The sequence below is a fragment of the Elephas maximus genome, chromosome 8 (genome assembly GCF_024166365.1).
Source record: "Elephas maximus indicus isolate mEleMax1 chromosome 8, mEleMax1 primary haplotype, whole genome shotgun sequence".
NCBI classification, from domain to species: domain Eukaryota; kingdom Metazoa; phylum Chordata; class Mammalia; order Proboscidea; family Elephantidae; genus Elephas; species Elephas maximus.
Window position 1 is genome coordinate 86,232,920 of NC_064826.1, and position 18,070 is coordinate 86,250,989.

The following is an 18,070-nucleotide window of genomic DNA, read 5'->3' on the forward strand; positions in this document are numbered from 1 at the left end:
AGATTCTGATAGTAATGATCTCTATTTTAAAAAATACATTTCGTTTCTCCAAAAGTCCTCATTTTAAGGCATTTTATTATTTATCATATAGCTCACTTCCACTTAAAAATGTTATTTCATCTCATGTAAGTTTTTTTTTTTAAGGGAAAAAGAAAAAAAAACCTAAACTTACAAGGAATCATTTCCATAGACGTTACTTTTTTTGTTCTGCGTCAAATAATAGAATTGTTCAATAGGAAGCTTTCTGAAAGGAAAGGAAAGATTAAACATTTTAAAAATTAACACAGTGTAGTAGTGAGACCACAAAAGACATAACTATGTATATATGGAAATTCAGCATACAAAAAGGTAGCATTTTAAATTAAAGGAAAAGGATGTACTTTACAATAAATAATGCAGGAAAAATCCACTATCCATTTGGAAAAAAAAGTTAGGTCTCTATCTCACACTATTCACAAAGATAATTTCAGATGGATTAAAACTCTAAAGACGCACAGGAATTCAACTGTGTGGATCATAATGAATTATGCATAACGTTGTGAAGAAAGGGAATTTTGGAACAGTTAATTGTGCTCATGAGGACCTGTACATAGACCAAGAGGCAGTCGTTTGAACAGAACAAGGAGATAATGTGTAGTTTAAAATCAGGAAAGATGTATATTAGGGTTGTATCCTTTCACCATACTTATTCAACCTGTATGTTGAGCAAATAATCCAAGAAGCTGGACCATATGAAGAACGTGGCATCAGGATTGGTGGAAGACTCATTAACAACCTTTGATGTGCAGATGATGCAACCTTCCTTGCTGAAAATGAAGAGGACTTGAAGCACAGCCTTCAGTATGGATTACACCTCAACATAAAGAAAACAAAAAATCCTCACAACTGGACCAATAAACAACATCATGGTAAACAGAAAAAGATTGAAGCTGTCAAGGATTTCATTTTACTTGGATCCACAATCCATGTCCATGGAAGTCGCAATCAAGAAGTCAAATGACGTATTGCATTGGGCAAATAAGCTGCAAAAGACCTCTTTATAGTGTTGAAAAGCAAAGATGTCACTTTGAGGACTAAGGTGTGCCTGTCCCAACCCATGATATTTTCAATCGCCTCTTATGCATGAGAAAGCTGGACAATGTTAAAGAAAGACCAAAGAAGAATTGATGTCTTTGAATTATGCTATTGCTGAAGAATTTTGAATATACCATGGACTGCTAAAAGAACAAACAAGTCTGTCCTGGAAGAAGTACAGCCAGAGTCAAGGATGGCGAGACTTTGTCTCATGTACCTTGGACATGTTATCTGCAAGGGTCATTCCCTGGAGGAAGACATACTTGGTAAAGGAGAGGGTCAGTGAAAAAGAGGAAGAGATAGACTGATACAGTGGCTGCAATAATGGCCTCAAACATAGTGCAGGACCAGGCACTGTTTCGTTCTGTTGAACACGGGGTCACTATGAGTTAGAACTGACTCAATAGCACCTAACAATGACAGCAACATAGAGAGCTAATAAAACCTGTAAGAAAAAGACAAATACTCAATAAAAAGGGGCAAAGAATAAGAACAGAAAGAACAACAAAAAAAAACCCAAACCCATTAGCATCGAGTTGATTCCAACTCATAGTGACCCTATAGGAGCACCTGATGGATCTGAAGTGCGAACCTTTTGCTTAGCAGCTGTGCCTCTTAATGACTATGCCACCAGGGTTTCCAAGAACAGAAAAGGAAATATAAATGGCCTGTAAACACAGGAAAAAACGTCCAGCCTAACTAAAAACCAGCTGCCGTTGATTCCAACTCACAGCGACCCTATAGGACAGAGTAGAACTGCCCCATATGGTTTCCAATAAGCACCTGGTAGATTCGAACTGCCAACCTTTATTTTGGTTAGCAGCTGTATCTCTTAACCAGTAGGCCACCAGGGTTTCCTCAATATAACTAAATCCAGAGAAATGCATTCTGATAAACAAAATATCCTTTTATACTCATTACAGCAGCAAAAATTATGTTGTTGTTGCTGTTGTTAGGTGCCGTTGAGTTGGTTCCGACTCATAGAGACCCTATGCACAACAGAACGAAACACTGCCAGGTCCTGTGCCATCCTTACAATCGTTGTTACGCTTGAGCTCATCGTTGCAGCCACTGTGTCAATCCACTTTGTTGAGGGTCTTCCTCTTTTCCGCTGACCCTGTACTCTGCCAAGCATGATGTCCTTCTCCAGGGACTGATCCCTCCTGACAACATGTCCAAAGTATGTAAGACACAGCCTCACCATCCTCGCCTCTAAGGAGCATTCTGGCCGTACTTCTTCCATGATTTGTTCGTTCTTTTGGCAGTCCATGGTATATTCAATATTCTTCACTAACACCACAATTCAAAGGCATCAATTCTTCTTCGGTCTTCCTTATTCATTGTCCAGCTTTCACATTCATATGATGTGATTGAAAATATCATGGCTTGGGTCAGTCTTCAGGATGACATCTCTGCTCTTCAACACTTTGAAGAGTCATTTGGAGCAGATTTACCCGATGCAGTGCATCTTTTGATTTCTTGACTGCTGCTTCCATGGCTGTTGATTGTGGATCCAAGTAAAATGAAATCCTTGACAACTTCAATCTTTTCTCCGTTTATCATGATGTTGCTCATTGGTCCAGTTGTGAGGGTTTTTGTTTTCTTTACGTTGAGCTGTAATCCCTACTGAAGGCTGTGATCTTTGATCTTCATTAGTAAGTGCTTCAAGTCCTCCTCACTTTCAGCAAGCAAGGTTGTGTCATCTGCATAACACAGGTTGTTAATGAGTCTTCCTCCAATCCTGATGCCCCCCTCTTCTTTATATAGTCCAGATTCTTGGATTATTTGCTCAGCATACAGATTAAATAAATAGGTATAGTGAAAGAATACAACCCTGACACACACCTCTCCTGACTTTAAACCAATCAGGATCTCCTTTTTCTGCCCGAACAACTACCTCTTGATCTATGTAAAGGTTCCTCATGAGCACAATTAAGTGTTTTGGAATTCCCATTCTTCGCAAGGTTATCTATAGTTTGTTATGATCCACACAGTCGAATGCCTTTGCATAGTCAATAAAACACAGGTAAACATCCTTCTAGTATTCTCTGCTTTCAGCCAGGATCCACCTGACATCAGCAATGATATCCCTGGTTCCACGTCCTCTTCTGAAACCGGCCTGAATTTCTGGCAGTTCCCTGTTGATATACTGCTGCAGCCGTTTTTGAATAATCTTCAGCAAAATATTGCTTGTGTGTGATATTAATGATATTGTTCTACAATTTCCACATTTGGTTGGATCACCTTTCTTGGGAATAGGCATAAATATGGGTCTGTTCCAGTCAGTTGGCCAGGAAGCTGTCGTCCATATTTCTTGGCATAGATGAGAGAACACCTCCAGTGCTGCACCTGTTTGTTGAAACATCTCAACTGATATTCCATCAATTCCTGGAGCTTTGTTTTTCACCAATGCCTTCAAAGTAGCTTGGACTTCTTCCTTCAGTACCATCGGTTCCTGATCATATGCCACCTCTTGAAATGGGTGAATATCAACTAATTTTTTTTTTTTTTTAATAATTTTTATTGTGCTTTAAGTGAATGTTTACAAATCAAGTCAGTCTCTCACACAAAAACCCATATACGCCTTGCTACACAATCCCAATTACTCTTCCCCTAATGAGACAGCCCACTCTCTCCCTCCACTCTCTCTTTTCGTGTCCATTTTGCCAGCTTCTAACCCCCTCCACCCTCTCATCTCCACTCCAGGCAGGAGATGCCAACATAGTCTCAAGTGTCCACCTGATCCAAGAAGCTCACTCCTCACCAGCATCCCTCTCCAACCCATTGTCCAGTCCAATCCATGTCTGAAGAGTTGGCTTAGGGAATTGTTCCTGTCCTAGGGCAACAGAAGGTCTGGGGGCCATGATCACCGGGGTCCTTCTAGTCTCAGTTAGACCATTAAGTCTGGTCTTATGAGAATTTGGGGTCTGCAACCCACTGCTCTCCTGCTCCCTCAGGGGTTCTCCGTTGTGTTCCCTGTCAGGGAAGTCACTGGTTGTAGTTGGGCACCATCTAGTTCTTCTGGTCTCAGGATGATGTAGTCTCTGGTTCATGTGTCCCTTTCTGTCTCTTGGGCTCGTAATCACCTTCTGTCCTTGGTGTTCTTCATTCTCCTTTGATCTAGGTGGGTTGAGACCAACTGATGCATCTTAGATGGCTGCTTGCTAGTGTTTAAGACCCCAGATGCCACTCTTCAAACTGGGATCAACTAGTTCTTTTTGGTATAATGACTCTGTGTATTCCTTCCATCTTCTTTTGATGCTTCCTGCGTCGTTTAGTATTTTCCCCATGGAATCCTTCACTAGTGCAACTCGAGGCTTGAATTTTTTCTTCAGTTCTTTCAGCTGGGGAAACCCCAAGCGTGTTCTTGCCTTTTGGTTTTCTATCTCCAGCTCTTTGCATATGTAATTATAATACTTTACTTTGTCTTCTTGAAAGGACCTTTGAAATCTTCTGTTCAGTTCTTTTACTTCATCAATTCTTCCTTTTGCTTTAGCTGCTCGACGCTCAAGAGCAAGTTTCAGAGTCTCCTCTGACGTCCACCTTGGTCTTTTCTTTCTTTCCTGTTTTTTCAGTGACCTCTTGCTTTCTTCATGGATGATGTCCTTGATGTCATTCCACAACTTGTCTGGTCTTCAGTCACTAGTGTTCAGTGCATCAAATCTATTCTTGAGATGGTCTCTAAATTCAGGTGGGTTATACTCAAGGTCATATTTTGGCTCTCGTGGACTTGGTCTGATTTTCTTCAGTTTCAGTATGAACTTGCATATGAGCAATTGATGGTCTGTTCCACAGTCGGCCCCTGGCCTTGTTCTGACTGATGATATTGAGCTTTTCCATTGTCTCTTTCCACAGATATAGTCAATTTGATTTCTGTGTATTCCATCTGGTGAGGTCCATGTGTATAGTCACCATTTATGTTGGTAATAGAAGGTATTTGCAATGAAGAAGTCGTTGGTCTTGCAAAATTCTATCATTCGATCTCCAGCATTGTTTCTATCACCAAGGCCATATTTTCCAACTACTGATCCTTCTTCTTTGTTTCCAACTTTTGCATTCCAATCACCAGTAATTATCAATGCATCTTGATTGCATGTTTGATCAATTTCAGACTGTAGCAGCTGATAAAAATCTTCTATTTCTTTATATTTGGCCCTAGTGGTTGGTGCATAAATTTGAATAATAGTCCTATTAACTGGCCTTCCTTCTAGCTGTATGGATATTATCCTTTCACTGACAGCACTGTACTTCAGTATAGAATCTTGAAACATTCTTTTTGAAAATGAATGCAACACCATTCCTCTTCGAGCTGTCATTCCCAGCATAGTAGACTATAAAAAAATATGATTGTCCAATTCAAAATGGGCAAAACCAGTCCATTTCAGCTCACTAATGCCTAGGATATCGATGTTTATGCATTCCACTTCATTTTTGACGATTTCCAATTTTCCTAGATTTGTACTTCATACATTCCAGGTTCTGATTATTAATGGATGTTTGAAGCTGTTTCTTCTCATTTTAAGTCATGCCACATCAGCAAATTAAGGTCCCGAAAGCTTTACTCCATCCATGTCATGAAGGTCGACTCTACTTTGAGGAGGCAGCTCTTCCCCAGTCATCTTTTGAGTGCCTTCCAAACTGGGAGGCTCATCTTCCAGCACTATATTAGACAATGTTCCACTGCTATTCATAAGGTTTTCACTGGCTAATGCTTTTCAGAAGTAGACTGCCAGGTCCTTCTTCCTAGTCTGTCTTAGTCTGGAAGCTCAGCTGAAACCTGTCTTCCATGGGTGACCCTGCTGGTATCTGAATACTGGTGGCATAGCTTCCAGCATCACAGCAACACGCAAGCCCCCACAGTACGACAAACTGACGGACACGTGGGGGAAAAAACTATACAGTTTGATATAATGGAATTGGCTGAGTGTAAGGAAATAGATGCTTTTAGACTCCGACATAAGAATATAAAGCATTTGGGCAACTACTAAAGTTAGAAATATTCACATTGTGACCCAGCAAGTTCAAGGAAGCTTGTACAGGTTGTTCATTACAGTATAGTTAATGCAACAACAAGAACAAAAAGGGAAACACTACAAGGATGGTTATATAGTCTATGTTGTTGTTGAGTGCTGTCAAGGTAATTTTAACTCAAAGCGACAACCCCATGAGACAGAGAAGAACTGCCCCACAGGATTTTCTAGGCTATAATCTTTACGGGAGCAGATCTCCAGGTTGGGTGGGTTAGAATTGCCAATCTTTTGGTTAGTAGCTGAGTGCTTAGCCATTGTACTGCCAGGGCTCCTTATATAATCTATGATGTATCTATATTGTAGAACATTATGAGAAATTACAAAGAATGAGGTAGATCTATATTTACTGACATGGGAAAATTTGTAGGCTGTAGACAGAAAGGAAAACCCAAATTGCCTAATACTATCAAGTGATTCCACACACAAAATAAGACCATTTTCGATGGGTCCATTTATCATTGTGTAAATGTATAACTAAAGGTGTAGAAGGAGACACACCAGAGTAGCAACAGGGATTACCTCTAGGAAGGAAACTCAGATCGGGTAGGGGGAGGAGCAGAGGTCAACGGGAACCAGACCTTATCTGTAACGCTTAATGTTGTAATGTTCAACTGTCACTTGTGGCTACCCCTTATCTTTTGAATAGCCACCCTATATTTTTATAATGAGTCTGTACTGTGAATTTAATCTACCTAATGTAGACTGAAAGAAATTTGCTTTCCATCCTCTGAGATTGGCCCAGGAGTGTGAGGGTTATTTGTACCTCAGAAGAATGCTCACCAAAAGAACCCCATTATTGAGGATGTTCATGATAATTAAAACCTGTTGCTGTTGAGTTGATTCTGACTCATAGCAACATTATAGGACAGAGTAGAGCTGCCACATAGGGTTTACAAGGCTGTAATCTTTACAGAAGCAGATTGCCACATCTTTCTCCCTTGGAGCAGCTGGTAGGTTCAAATTGCTGACCTTTCGGTTATAAGATGAGCGCTTTAACCGTTGTGCCACCAGGGCTCCTTGATAATAATTAGGTAGATAAAGTGACCAATTCTTTTTTTTCATTGTGCTTTAAGTGAAAGTTTACAATTCAAGTCAGTTTCTCATATAAAAACTTATATACACATTGTTATGTGACCCCAGTTGCTCCCCCTACAATGTGACAGCACACTCCTTCTCTCCACCCTGTATTTCCTGTGTCCATTCAACCAGCTCCTGTCTACCTCTGCCTTCTCATCTCGTCTCCAGATAGGAGCTGCCCACATAGTCTCATGTGTCTACTTGAGCTAAGAAGCACACTCCTCACCAGTATCATTTTATGTCTTACAGTCCAGTCTAATCTTTGTCTGAAGAGTTGGCTTCGAGAATGGTTTTAGATTTGGGCTAACAGAGAGTCCAGGGGCCATGACCTCTGGGATCCCTCCAAAAAATGACCAATTCTTTGCATTTCAATCAGGCTTTCTCCAGTTACCCCAGTGCCTGCTCAATGGCTTCATAAACAAAGTTATCACAGGGACAGGGAGAGAAATTGTGCATAGGCTCAGCAACATGAACTTCTCTTTACCAAAACTGACCTGGCTATTGTCACATTTGAGTTTGCCAGCAGACGTGATCTACCCTACGCATTTACTAGTATAACACATTCTTGGGTGTGCTAATCAGCCATCTGGTGGTAGGTTGATTACATAAAAAAACACACACATTTCTAAATATGGATTTCCTTTCCTTCTCACCATTCTTCTGCCAGTAACATCATCAGTGGACTTCCTCAATATCTTATTCACTGACTTGCTATCTTAAACTATATTACTGTTGATTAAGGAACTTAACTTACCACAAAAGAAATAAGGCAATGGTTGAATTCAAAGGATTCACTGGTCTTACCATACTTTCAGAAGAGTAGAATGGCCTATTAAAGATTCAGTTATGGTTGAGCGTTGTCTTATAGAGTGTGGCTCATGCTCTGAACCAGTGGCCGATAAATATTCCTGTTTTCCCTACAGCCAGAATGCATGGGTCTAACAACCAAAGGGTGGAAGTGGAAACAGCCCTTAGTACTCTAAAATTACTGTTACACTTGAGAATTTTTGCTTCCTCCCCCGTCAACTTGGGCTCCACTGGTTTGGAGGTCAAGGGGAGAAATGCTTCCATCAGGGGGTGCAACAACAATCCCCTTGAATTGGAAGTTGAACTGCTACGGTAATTCTAGACTCCTTATAACTCTGAATAAAATAGGCAAGAGAGGATTATACCAAGTAGGCTGAGGTGACTGATCCTGATTATCAAGGGGCAAGAGGGTTGCTGCTATACCATGATGGGGGAAAGGAGTATTACTGGAGCCTGAGGAATCTTTTGGACATCTCCTAGTATATTACCTCCAGTGGTATAAAGTTAATGAAATACTATAGAAGCCTAACACAGACTGTTATGGATTGAATTGTGTCCACCAAAAATATGTGTTGTAAATCCTAACCCCTGGTTATAATCCCATTTGGGAAAGGGTTTTCTTTGTTATATCAATGAGACAGTGTTAGTGTAGGTGTATCTTAAGTCAGTCTCTTTTGAGATATAAAAGAGATTAAGCAAGCAAGCAAGAGAGCAGAGATGGGGGAAGACAATGCCAAGCCACAGGATGATCACTAAGGAACCAAGGGACAGGGAATTTCCCCTAGAGCCAACCGAAAGAGAAAGGCTTCCTCTAGAGCTAGTGTCCTGAATTCAAACTTCTAGCCTCCTAAACTGTAATAAATTTCTGTTCTTTAAAGCCATTCACATGTGGTATTTCTGTCATAGCAGCACTAGATAACTAAGGCACACAGAGCCACCAAGGGGTCAGACCTTCCAGGAACAAAATTTTGGATCATGCCATCAAATAATGAACTTTGCCAGCTGAGGTACTGGCTGAGGTCAAACGAACTTGGAATGATAGTAGAGGAAGGAAAATGCATCACCAACAATAGCCTCTTGACCAGTTGCAGAAATGTGGACAGTAGTTGCTTCCCATATTTTCCTCCATGGTGATATACATGTGTATGTGTATTGTATATATTTGTATGTGTGTGTGTTTGTGTGTACGTGCATGTAGATATATATGGATATGTATATACGCATGTATATGTGTATTCAAGGGGCTCCAGTGGCACATGGTTAAAATGCTTGACTGCTTAGCAAAATTGTTGGTGATTCAAATCCACCAGCCATTCTATGGCAGAAAGATGTGGCAGTCTGCTTCTGTAAAGATTACAGCCTTGGAAACCCTATGGGGCAGTTCTTCTCTGTCCCATAGGGCCACTATGAGTCGGAATCGACTTGATAGCAATAGGTTGGGTTTTATGTGAACATCCATATATATATACACACACACTAATCTTTTTTCCTCTTTCTGTTCTTTATTACTTCATATAGGGCATGTTGCTGATAATTAATTTCATTAAAGCACAAAGGTTTAGACTATCGGGATGAGATTATGACTGAACTAGAAGAGTAAACATCACTCAGAGATCCTGGACTTGGAGCTGGATGCAGAAACTGATGAGGCTTTGGGTCTCTCCTGGAAAGGTGAGTGTATTTTTATGAAAAATTGTTACATTTTCTTACATTAGAGTGGCAGTTCTCACACTTTGTTGCATGTTAGAATTGTCTAGAAAACCTTATTAGAATTGCCTAGAGCATCTTGTTAAAATGTTTCTGTAAAACTGGGGCTGGTCCCAAATTTCTGCATTTATCATTTCCTAGGTGATGCTGATGCTGCTGGTCCATGGGCCACTTTTTGAATAAAAAAGCATGTTAATACTGTTGATGTTGTTTAGAGCGGCAGTCAACTGTCACTTTCAACTGTCTTATCGTCTTTACTTTTGTTACTTTCCTAGGTAAAATCTAGAAAACTCTACTTCCCAGCCTCCCTAGAAGCCAGGGTGCAAATGGGTGCCCTAAGTTCTACCAATCATCCATATATTTACTAGACTCTGATTTGGACATGAGTGGCCTTTGTCTGGGACATCCATATTGCTAATTAGGTGGCAGGAGAGGTGCCAGTTTAAGCAGGGGCACGTTCTCTGATGAGGCTAGTCCTGGGGCTGAGTCTGCCTGTTGTTCTAGAAAGCGTAGCGATTAGCCTATTTCTCTAGCCCTTCCGACAGTTCAGTGAGCTAACCTAACATCCTCTCATAAAGCCGTTCTTCAACTAGCCAGAGTCGGTTCTGTTGTTTGCAACAGAAAAATCCTAACCCATACAAATGAATAACTTCTGTAATTAAAATTTAATTTTAAAAAGAATGAAAGTAGTTTTATTTGCAAAGTAAAATTTAAAAAGCAAGTGTAATTTAATTTAGATAAAAAAAAATTTAGATAAGGGCTATAAAATATTTAGCACAATGTGTGGCATAAAGAAGTACTTGATACATGTGGTTGTTTTTAAAGGGGACTGTTTTGTGATTTTTATGGAAATGATACACTGTCATTATAAAAATTTGACTAATTACAGAAAAGTTTACACAAATAACCTCCATGTAGAACATGATTCTAGATATCTTTCTCTAAGAAAAAGGAAGTAACATTGGAGAGATGTACGGATATAAGCAGGACAAAGGTTTTAAGAACAGCATCAAAGTTCATGCCATTTTTAAAATAAAATTAAAAAAAATAATTTTAGTAGCATTAACCTATATTTCTGACACAGCTGGCTGACATTCTAATTGGTACAAATATTTCCTCTCCCAGTGTCCTAGGGCTGCATGCAACAAGGGGCCAAACACAAACCTCTCATTTCAAGCTGGATTTCCCTTAAGAAACTAGTCTTCGCTTTTTTTTTATCTGTGGGTAATTCTGTGAGTTGACTTCTAATGCTTTTAGAATATTATGCATTTTTTTCAATGTACAAATTTCGGGGACGACAGCTGTAAACTCCATCAGGAGCTATACTCCCTGTCTCTAGAACAATGCTTGCTATACTTAAATTGCTGAATAGACATGTAAATGGGTAGATGAGTAAATGAGTGAATTAGCAGGTGAAATGAACTTGTTTGGGCTGTGGAGTCAAACAGGCCTGGACTCAAATCCCTGTTCCACAACTTTATAATTGTCTGACTCAAAGCAAGGTACTGAGTCTCTTGAGATCTCTGTCTATTCATGTGCAAAATCAGGGTAACAACATTCACTTTACAAAGATATTACGAATCTACTGGTATATTAGAAAGTAATTTCCATGAAAGTGGAGACTTAAAAAAATCTTTTTTGGCAGAAATGCTTTTTTTTTTTAATTGTGCTTTGCATGAAGCAAATTAGTTTCTCATTAAACAATTAATACACAAATTGTTTTGTGACATTGGTTGCCAGCCCTGTGACTTGTCAACACTCTCCCCTTCTCGATCTTGGGTTCCCCATTTCCATTCGTCCAACTTTCCTGTTCCCTCCTGCCTTCTCGTCCTTGTCCTGGGCTGGTGTGCCCGTTTAGTCTCCTATATATGGTTCTGCTATGCATATTATTGTTTGTTTTATGGGCCTGTCTAATCTTTGGCTGAAGGGTGAACCTCAGGAGTGAGTTCAGTACTGAGTTAAAACGGTGTCTGGGGGCCATACTCTCAGGGTTTTTCCAGTCTCTGTCAGACCACTAAGTATGATCATTTTTGTAAGTTAGAATTTTGTTCTGCATTTTTCTGCAGCTTTGTTCAGGACCTTCTAGTGTGATCCCTGTCAGAGCAGTCAGTGATGTAGCCAGGCACCATCTAGTTGTGCTGGTCTCAGTCTGGAGGCTGTGGTAGTTGTGGTCCGTTAGTTCTTTGGACTAATCTTTCCCTTTTGTCTTTGGTTTTCTGTATTCTCCCTTGCTCCAGACAGAGTGGGACCAGTGGAGTATCTTAGATGGCTGGCTGCTCATAAGCTTTTAAGACCCCAGAATCTACTTACCAAAGTAGGATATAGAACATTTTCTTTATAAACTGTGTTATGCCAATTGAGCTAGATGTTCCCTGAGACCATGGTCCCCAACCCTTAGCCCAGCAATCCAGTCCCTGAGGGAGTTTGGATGTGTCTGTGAAGTTTCTATGACTTTGCCTTGGTCAAGTAGTGCTGATTTCCCCAGTATTGTGTACGGTCTTACCCTTCACCAAAGTTACTACTTATCTAAAAAAAAATAGTATTAAAAAAATCTTTTGAATGAACGAATGAATTTGAGGTCCTCACTATGTATAATGTGTATCAGATGTCTGAATCTTTCTAATTGGTCTCAGACTGTTAGATCTTTTCATTTGTCTGCTTCTTTATTGCCTTGCTGAGGCCTCCAGTAAGGTTGGTCGTCAGTTGCTCAGTGTCCCGACCATTAATGTGCCTGTATCTAGCTGTGCTTTCCTTTCCTAATTTATTTCTTTTAACTGCTTTAGAACAAAAAACCAGGTGTCATGGATTGAATTGTGTCCCCCTAAAATGTGTGTCCACTTGGCTAGGCCATGATTCTCAGTATTGTGTGATTGTCCACCATTTTGTCTTCTGATGTAATTTTCCTATGTATTATAAATCCTACCTCTATGATGTTAATGAGGCAGGACTCAATCTATAAGATTAGGTTGTGTCTTAAATCAAGCTGTTTTGAGATATAAAAGAGAAAAGCAAGCAGAGACACAGGGGGACCTTATACCAAAAGAAAGTAGTGCCAGGAGCAGTGTGTCCTTTGGGCCCAGGGATGCTGTGCTGAGCAGCTCTTAGTACAGGAGAAGATTGATAACAAGGCCCTTCCTCCAGAGCCGACAGAGAGAAAGGTTTCCTTTGGAGCTGATGCCCTGAATTTGGATTTCTAGGCTACTAGACTGTGAAAGAATAAACTTCTGTTTGTTGAAGCCATCCACTTGTGGTATTTCTGTTATAGCAGCACTAGATAACTAAGGTGGGATTTGTTACTGAGAGAGTGGGGTGCTGCTCTAACAAATATCTAAAATGTGGAAGCGGTTTTGAAATTGAGTGGATAGAGGCTGGAAGAGTTTTAAAGTTTTTTTTTTAATAGTAAAAGCCTAGATTGCCTTGAAGAGATGGTTGGTGGAATTATGGACATCAAAGACAATTTTGGTGAAGACTCAGAAGGAAATGAGGAAGGCTATTATTATTATTTTTTTTATTACACTGGAGGTGGCACAGATGGCGAGAAGCAGCATCAGAGAAACAGCAGCGACAGAACCAGAAGACCAGTGCGAGACAACGCTAGAGCCAACCCAGGGAGCAAGAGAGCTGAGTGCCTTTGTGCAGGAGGTTCCTGGCAGAGAGCTGAGTGCCTGGCACAGGAGGCTTCCTGGCACTTATCAGTGGAGCTAGGCTTGCTGACCCATGGAGCATGAGTGCTGAATGCCTTCCATTGGAAGTTTACTGGCAGAGTTGGGTACCTCCAGGAACTTATCTGTGGAGCAGAAGAGCTTTGGAACACTTGCCCCAGCAGGGCAGACACAGACGGTGAGACCAGAGGGCCCAAGACGCCAAGGAACCAGGAAGCAGAAGCTGAAGAGACAAGGAACACAGGGAGCAGAACTGCCTCAGTATCACAGGATAGAACTACCACCACTGGGGTCTCCAAGGGTAGAACCACCACCGCTGGGGTCTGTAAGGGTGGAGACGTGGCCTCTGGGGCTTCAAAGGGTGGACCACAGCCTCCTAGGTTTCAAAGAATCAGATCTTCACCAACTTGGTTCCAGAGTATGGGGCTGCCTGTCACGACTACCAACGGGATCGGCCCAGATCCACTGTCCAAAAGCTAAGGGGGCAGGGATGCCATGCCCAAGGGGCAGAAGAAAGGTGACTGCCAGGGATGAGGGGGTAGGGTTGCCACTCAGATGGACTAGAAGAATGGCGCTACCCAAATGCTAGGGAGCAGAGTTGCCATTCCAGTGGGCCTGGAAGGCACAGCTGAAGCCCAGGGGCCTCCACCCAGAATCCAGAGAGTGTGGCTAACACCAGGAGTCTGGAGGGCAGGGTCATTGCCTAAATAGTCTCAGAGAACAGAGGATTATTTTCAAGCCTTGAAGGCTAATGCAGTGTGTTCTGCTGACTTCTTGGTTCCTGTTACCTCTTCTTTCCCTCCAATTTCTCCCATTTGTAATGGAAATGTCTACCTTGTGCCTGTTCCACCATTGTACTTTGGAAGCGGATAACTTGTATTCTAGATTTCATAGATGAAGAGGAATTTTTGGATTTTGGACTTGGGGTTGATTTAAGACTTTTGAGTGAATGTGCTTTACATGTGGCAAGGACATGAATTTTGAGGTGCCAAAGGGTGGAATGTCATGGATTGAATTGCGTCCACCAAAAATACGTATCAACTTGGCTAGGCCATGATTGCCAGTATTGTGTGATTGTTCAGCATTTGTCATTTCATGTGATTTTCCTATATGCTGTAAATCCTACCTCTATGATGTTAATGAGGCAGGATTGGAGGCAGTTATATTAATGAGGCAGGACTCAATCTACAAAATTAGATTGTGTCTTAAGTCTGTCTCTTTTGAGATATAAGAGAGAAGCAAGCAGAGAGACGGGGGACCTCATACCACCAAGAAAGTAGTGCCAGGAGCAGAATGTGTCCTTTGGACCTGGGGTTCCTGTGCTGAGAAGCTCTTAGTACAGGGGAAGATTGATGACCTTCCTCCAGAGCTGACAGAGAGAGAAAGCCTTCCCCTGGAGCTGGTGCCCTGAATTTGGACTTCTAGCCTACTAGCCTGTGAGAGAATAAACTTCTGTTTATGGAAGCCATCCACTTATGATATATTCTGTTATAGATAACGAAGACACCAGGTAACTATATTTTTAGTAAACCAGGTAGCCAGGATTGTTAGATAAAGCAGGAATAGGTAGGCTCTGTGTAAAGGTTTGATAAACGGATTTTGCGCTGAGGAATTTCATAATCTTTATTGTTGTCAGCTGCTGACAAGTTGGCTCTGACTCATGGTGACCCCATGCACAACTTAATGAAACACTGTCCAGTCCTGCGCCATCCCCATGATTGGTTGGGGATCAGACCATTGTGATCCATAGGGTTTTCAATGACTTTTGCAAGTAGATTGCCGGCTTTTTTTCCTAGTCCCTCTTAGTCTAGAAGCACTGCTGAAACCTGTTCAGCATCATAGCAACATACAAACCTTCACTGACGTGTGGGTTGTGGTTGTCCGTGAGGTGAATTGGGCAGGAATTGAATCCAGGTCACGCAGTCTGCATGGAAGGTGAGAATTCTACCAGTGAACCACCACTGCCCCTTCATAATCTTTAGTAAATAGTTAATGTGACATTTAATTTGCTGCTCAGATTTTTTTTTCCTTTTCTTCAGTTTTAACCTGTGTTTTGAATAGAGTTTCTGAAGGAGTGATTTTAAGATTTATAAATTATTACTGAAATATTTTAACGCTTGAAAATAATGCCTTGATAGATTCTAATGACTGCAATAAAGATTGCTGAATACATTATAAAGCAAAAGTTCCAATAACCAAGAACATCTGTACAAATTAGACCAACTATTTGCTCAAAGAAAAATACTTTTAATTTAATATCTTTCTCTCAGGAATATTTCCATTTAGTTTTAGGTAAGATGGGATAAGCAAGGGAATTAGATTAATCAAAATTTCTGATCACAGTACTTTAAAATCTCTAAGGACACCAAAATGCTTCATGAACAGATTTTTAAAAATGATTTCACCATTAGAAATTATAATTAGTTTTCCCATCTGCGTCTTTTTTTAACAATAGACTTTGTTTTTTAAAGCAGTTTTAGGTTTACAGAAAAATTGAGCAGAAAGTACAAAGAGTTCCCATACACCCCCTCCCTCCCTTGCACTGTTTCTAGTGTTAATATCTGGCATTAGTGTGGCACCTTTCTTACAACTGATGAACCAATACCGATACATTATTATTAACTATTTTTTTTTATAGCCCATAGTTTACAATAGGTTTTACTCTTTGTGTTGTATAGTCCTATGGGTTTTGACACCATCTGTCTCTTCTCTAAATAGTGGATGAAATAAGTTTAGAGGCCTATTTAAGTTAAGAAAGGATTCACAATAGAAACAAAGAAAAATGGATAATAAAGACCTCTCTGTAAATGGCAGAAAGCTTATTTACCTTTGCCAGGGTTCTCCACCAAATCCATAATGTTGGTGTCCTTTACCCATGACACGAGGAGGTTCACATTTTGGCCTGTGTTCCTCGGGGAGTGAAATTGGTATTATCCCACCATATTCCCTATCGGCACCCCAGGGAAGCCTGCATTGTTGGAGTGACTCCCTTAACTCCTGATACCTGTGAAAAAAGAGAGACTTTTGAAATAGCGTCAGAAATACCTCAAGTTCCTATAGCTTCATAATTATTATTATTTTTTTTATCATTGTTGGAACATAGAATTCTCAGTGTAGGGTAGATTATGATACACACTGGCTATTTGGACATCATGGGACCCTTGAAAGAATCAGATCAAATTCTTGAAGGCCTATAGATTTTTTTTTTTTTAATGGCGAGTATTGTGAAGGAGAAGCTACTTGATCCTAAATTCTACCTAGAGCTTCTGTAAGAGTGGTTCTCAAAGTGTGGTCCTTGGACCAGCAGAATTAGCATCTCTTGAGAGCTTGTTAGAAATTAAAATTCTCAGGCACCACCCCAGACCTAGGAATCAGAATCTGGGGATGGGGCCAGTAATCTGTTTTAACTAACTCTCCAGGTGATTCTTAACACACACTAAAATTTTAGAAGCATTGTCCTATTCAAGTTACCTTCCATAGAAATGAGGTCTTCAATAGTCCCATCCCTTACAATAGTGCTATTCAGTAGGTTGGAGACATGAAAATTTCCTCAGTTGGCTGGTAGTATTTAGCCTGATATTGAAGACGAATAGTTCAGATGATTTTTCTCTACTCTTTCTTAACAAAGGAGTGAAGGGCAGGACCCTATCTTGTTTACTGTTTTAACAGTGCTTTACCCCAGTGTCTGACACATAGAAAGTGCTCAACAGAGTCTGTTCAATGACTGCGGGCATGAGTGAATAAGCCAGGACGCAAGCAGCCCAATACACCACAATGAAAGCCCCTGGCTAGGGAGAGGGTCTCACAAAACACTGAAGAATATATCTGGCAAAAGATCTGCTTCCTAATTAGGAAGGATTTAATGACTTCTAGTTTCCAATGGTGGAAAGCCAGGTTATTTGCACCAACGCTCTCAATGAAAATAAATAAAAATGCTGACAAAGAAAACATCTTCTTAAAAGCAATGAATTGCTGTCAATACTAGAAAGGGATACCAGGCCTACACAAGAGGAAAAATAGGAACCCAGAAAGGTAAAGAAGCGCAGAAGCTACCTTTGCCCTTAGAGCAGCACCAATTCTCGAAAATTCATACTTTTGTTTTAAGGGCCTTGGGGAGTGAAAGGTACAGATATTAAAGTTCAGGGCCAGATAGGAATCTAAAGGAGACCATACCTACAATATGCTGGGCCCCCAGAAGGCTACACTCCTCCATTAAAGGTGAGTTAGAAGAGTGGTCTTTTGCTCAAGTTTGCATGGGCCCAAGACTTGACTTTGGATTAACGTGGTCTCTTAGGCACTTGGCAAGACAGACAGGATCCTCTCTAGAGGAAGGGTTCTTAGAGGAATCCCTGCTGAAGATGAGCTCTAATGAATGATGAGTTATCTAGGTGGAAGAGAGGAAAGAATATTCTAGGCAAGGGGAGTAGAATGCAAAAAGTCCTGAAGATGGGAAAGATTATGGAATTGAAAAATCTTGAAAATGTCGGCTTTGAAATCCCTCTTAGAGAGGGAACTATTTTTGTTTGATAAAATATTTTGCCAGGCCATTTGGTGTAGAGATAAACATCTTAAAAGTATTGGTGTTGGTAGAATCCAAGCAACCTAAAGGATGGATGAAGCTGCTCTGCAGTGGGAGTTATTTGTGTTTTTACTCCTGAGGTAGAAAGAGGAGAGGGAAGGGGAGTAAAGGGAGAGGGAGAAGACAGGAGCCAG

General features: G+C 40.7%; 1 protein-coding gene across 3 annotated transcripts in view; it reads right to left on the reverse strand.

Annotated features, from left to right (window-relative positions):
- Nucleotides 1–18,070, reverse strand: part of C8H7orf31 (chromosome 8 C7orf31 homolog) — a 60,931-nt gene that overhangs the window by 26,937 nt on the left and 15,924 nt on the right. For all 3 annotated transcript variants that reach the window (XM_049893764.1, XM_049893762.1, XM_049893765.1), the window contains exons 3-4: nucleotides 16,185–16,361; nucleotides 173–244 (exon numbers count right to left, since the gene is read on the reverse strand). In XM_049893764.1, the coding sequence (XP_049749721.1) occupies nucleotides 173–244; nucleotides 16,185–16,361 (249 nt within the window). The remainder of the gene's footprint in view (nucleotides 1–172; nucleotides 245–16,184; nucleotides 16,362–18,070) is intronic.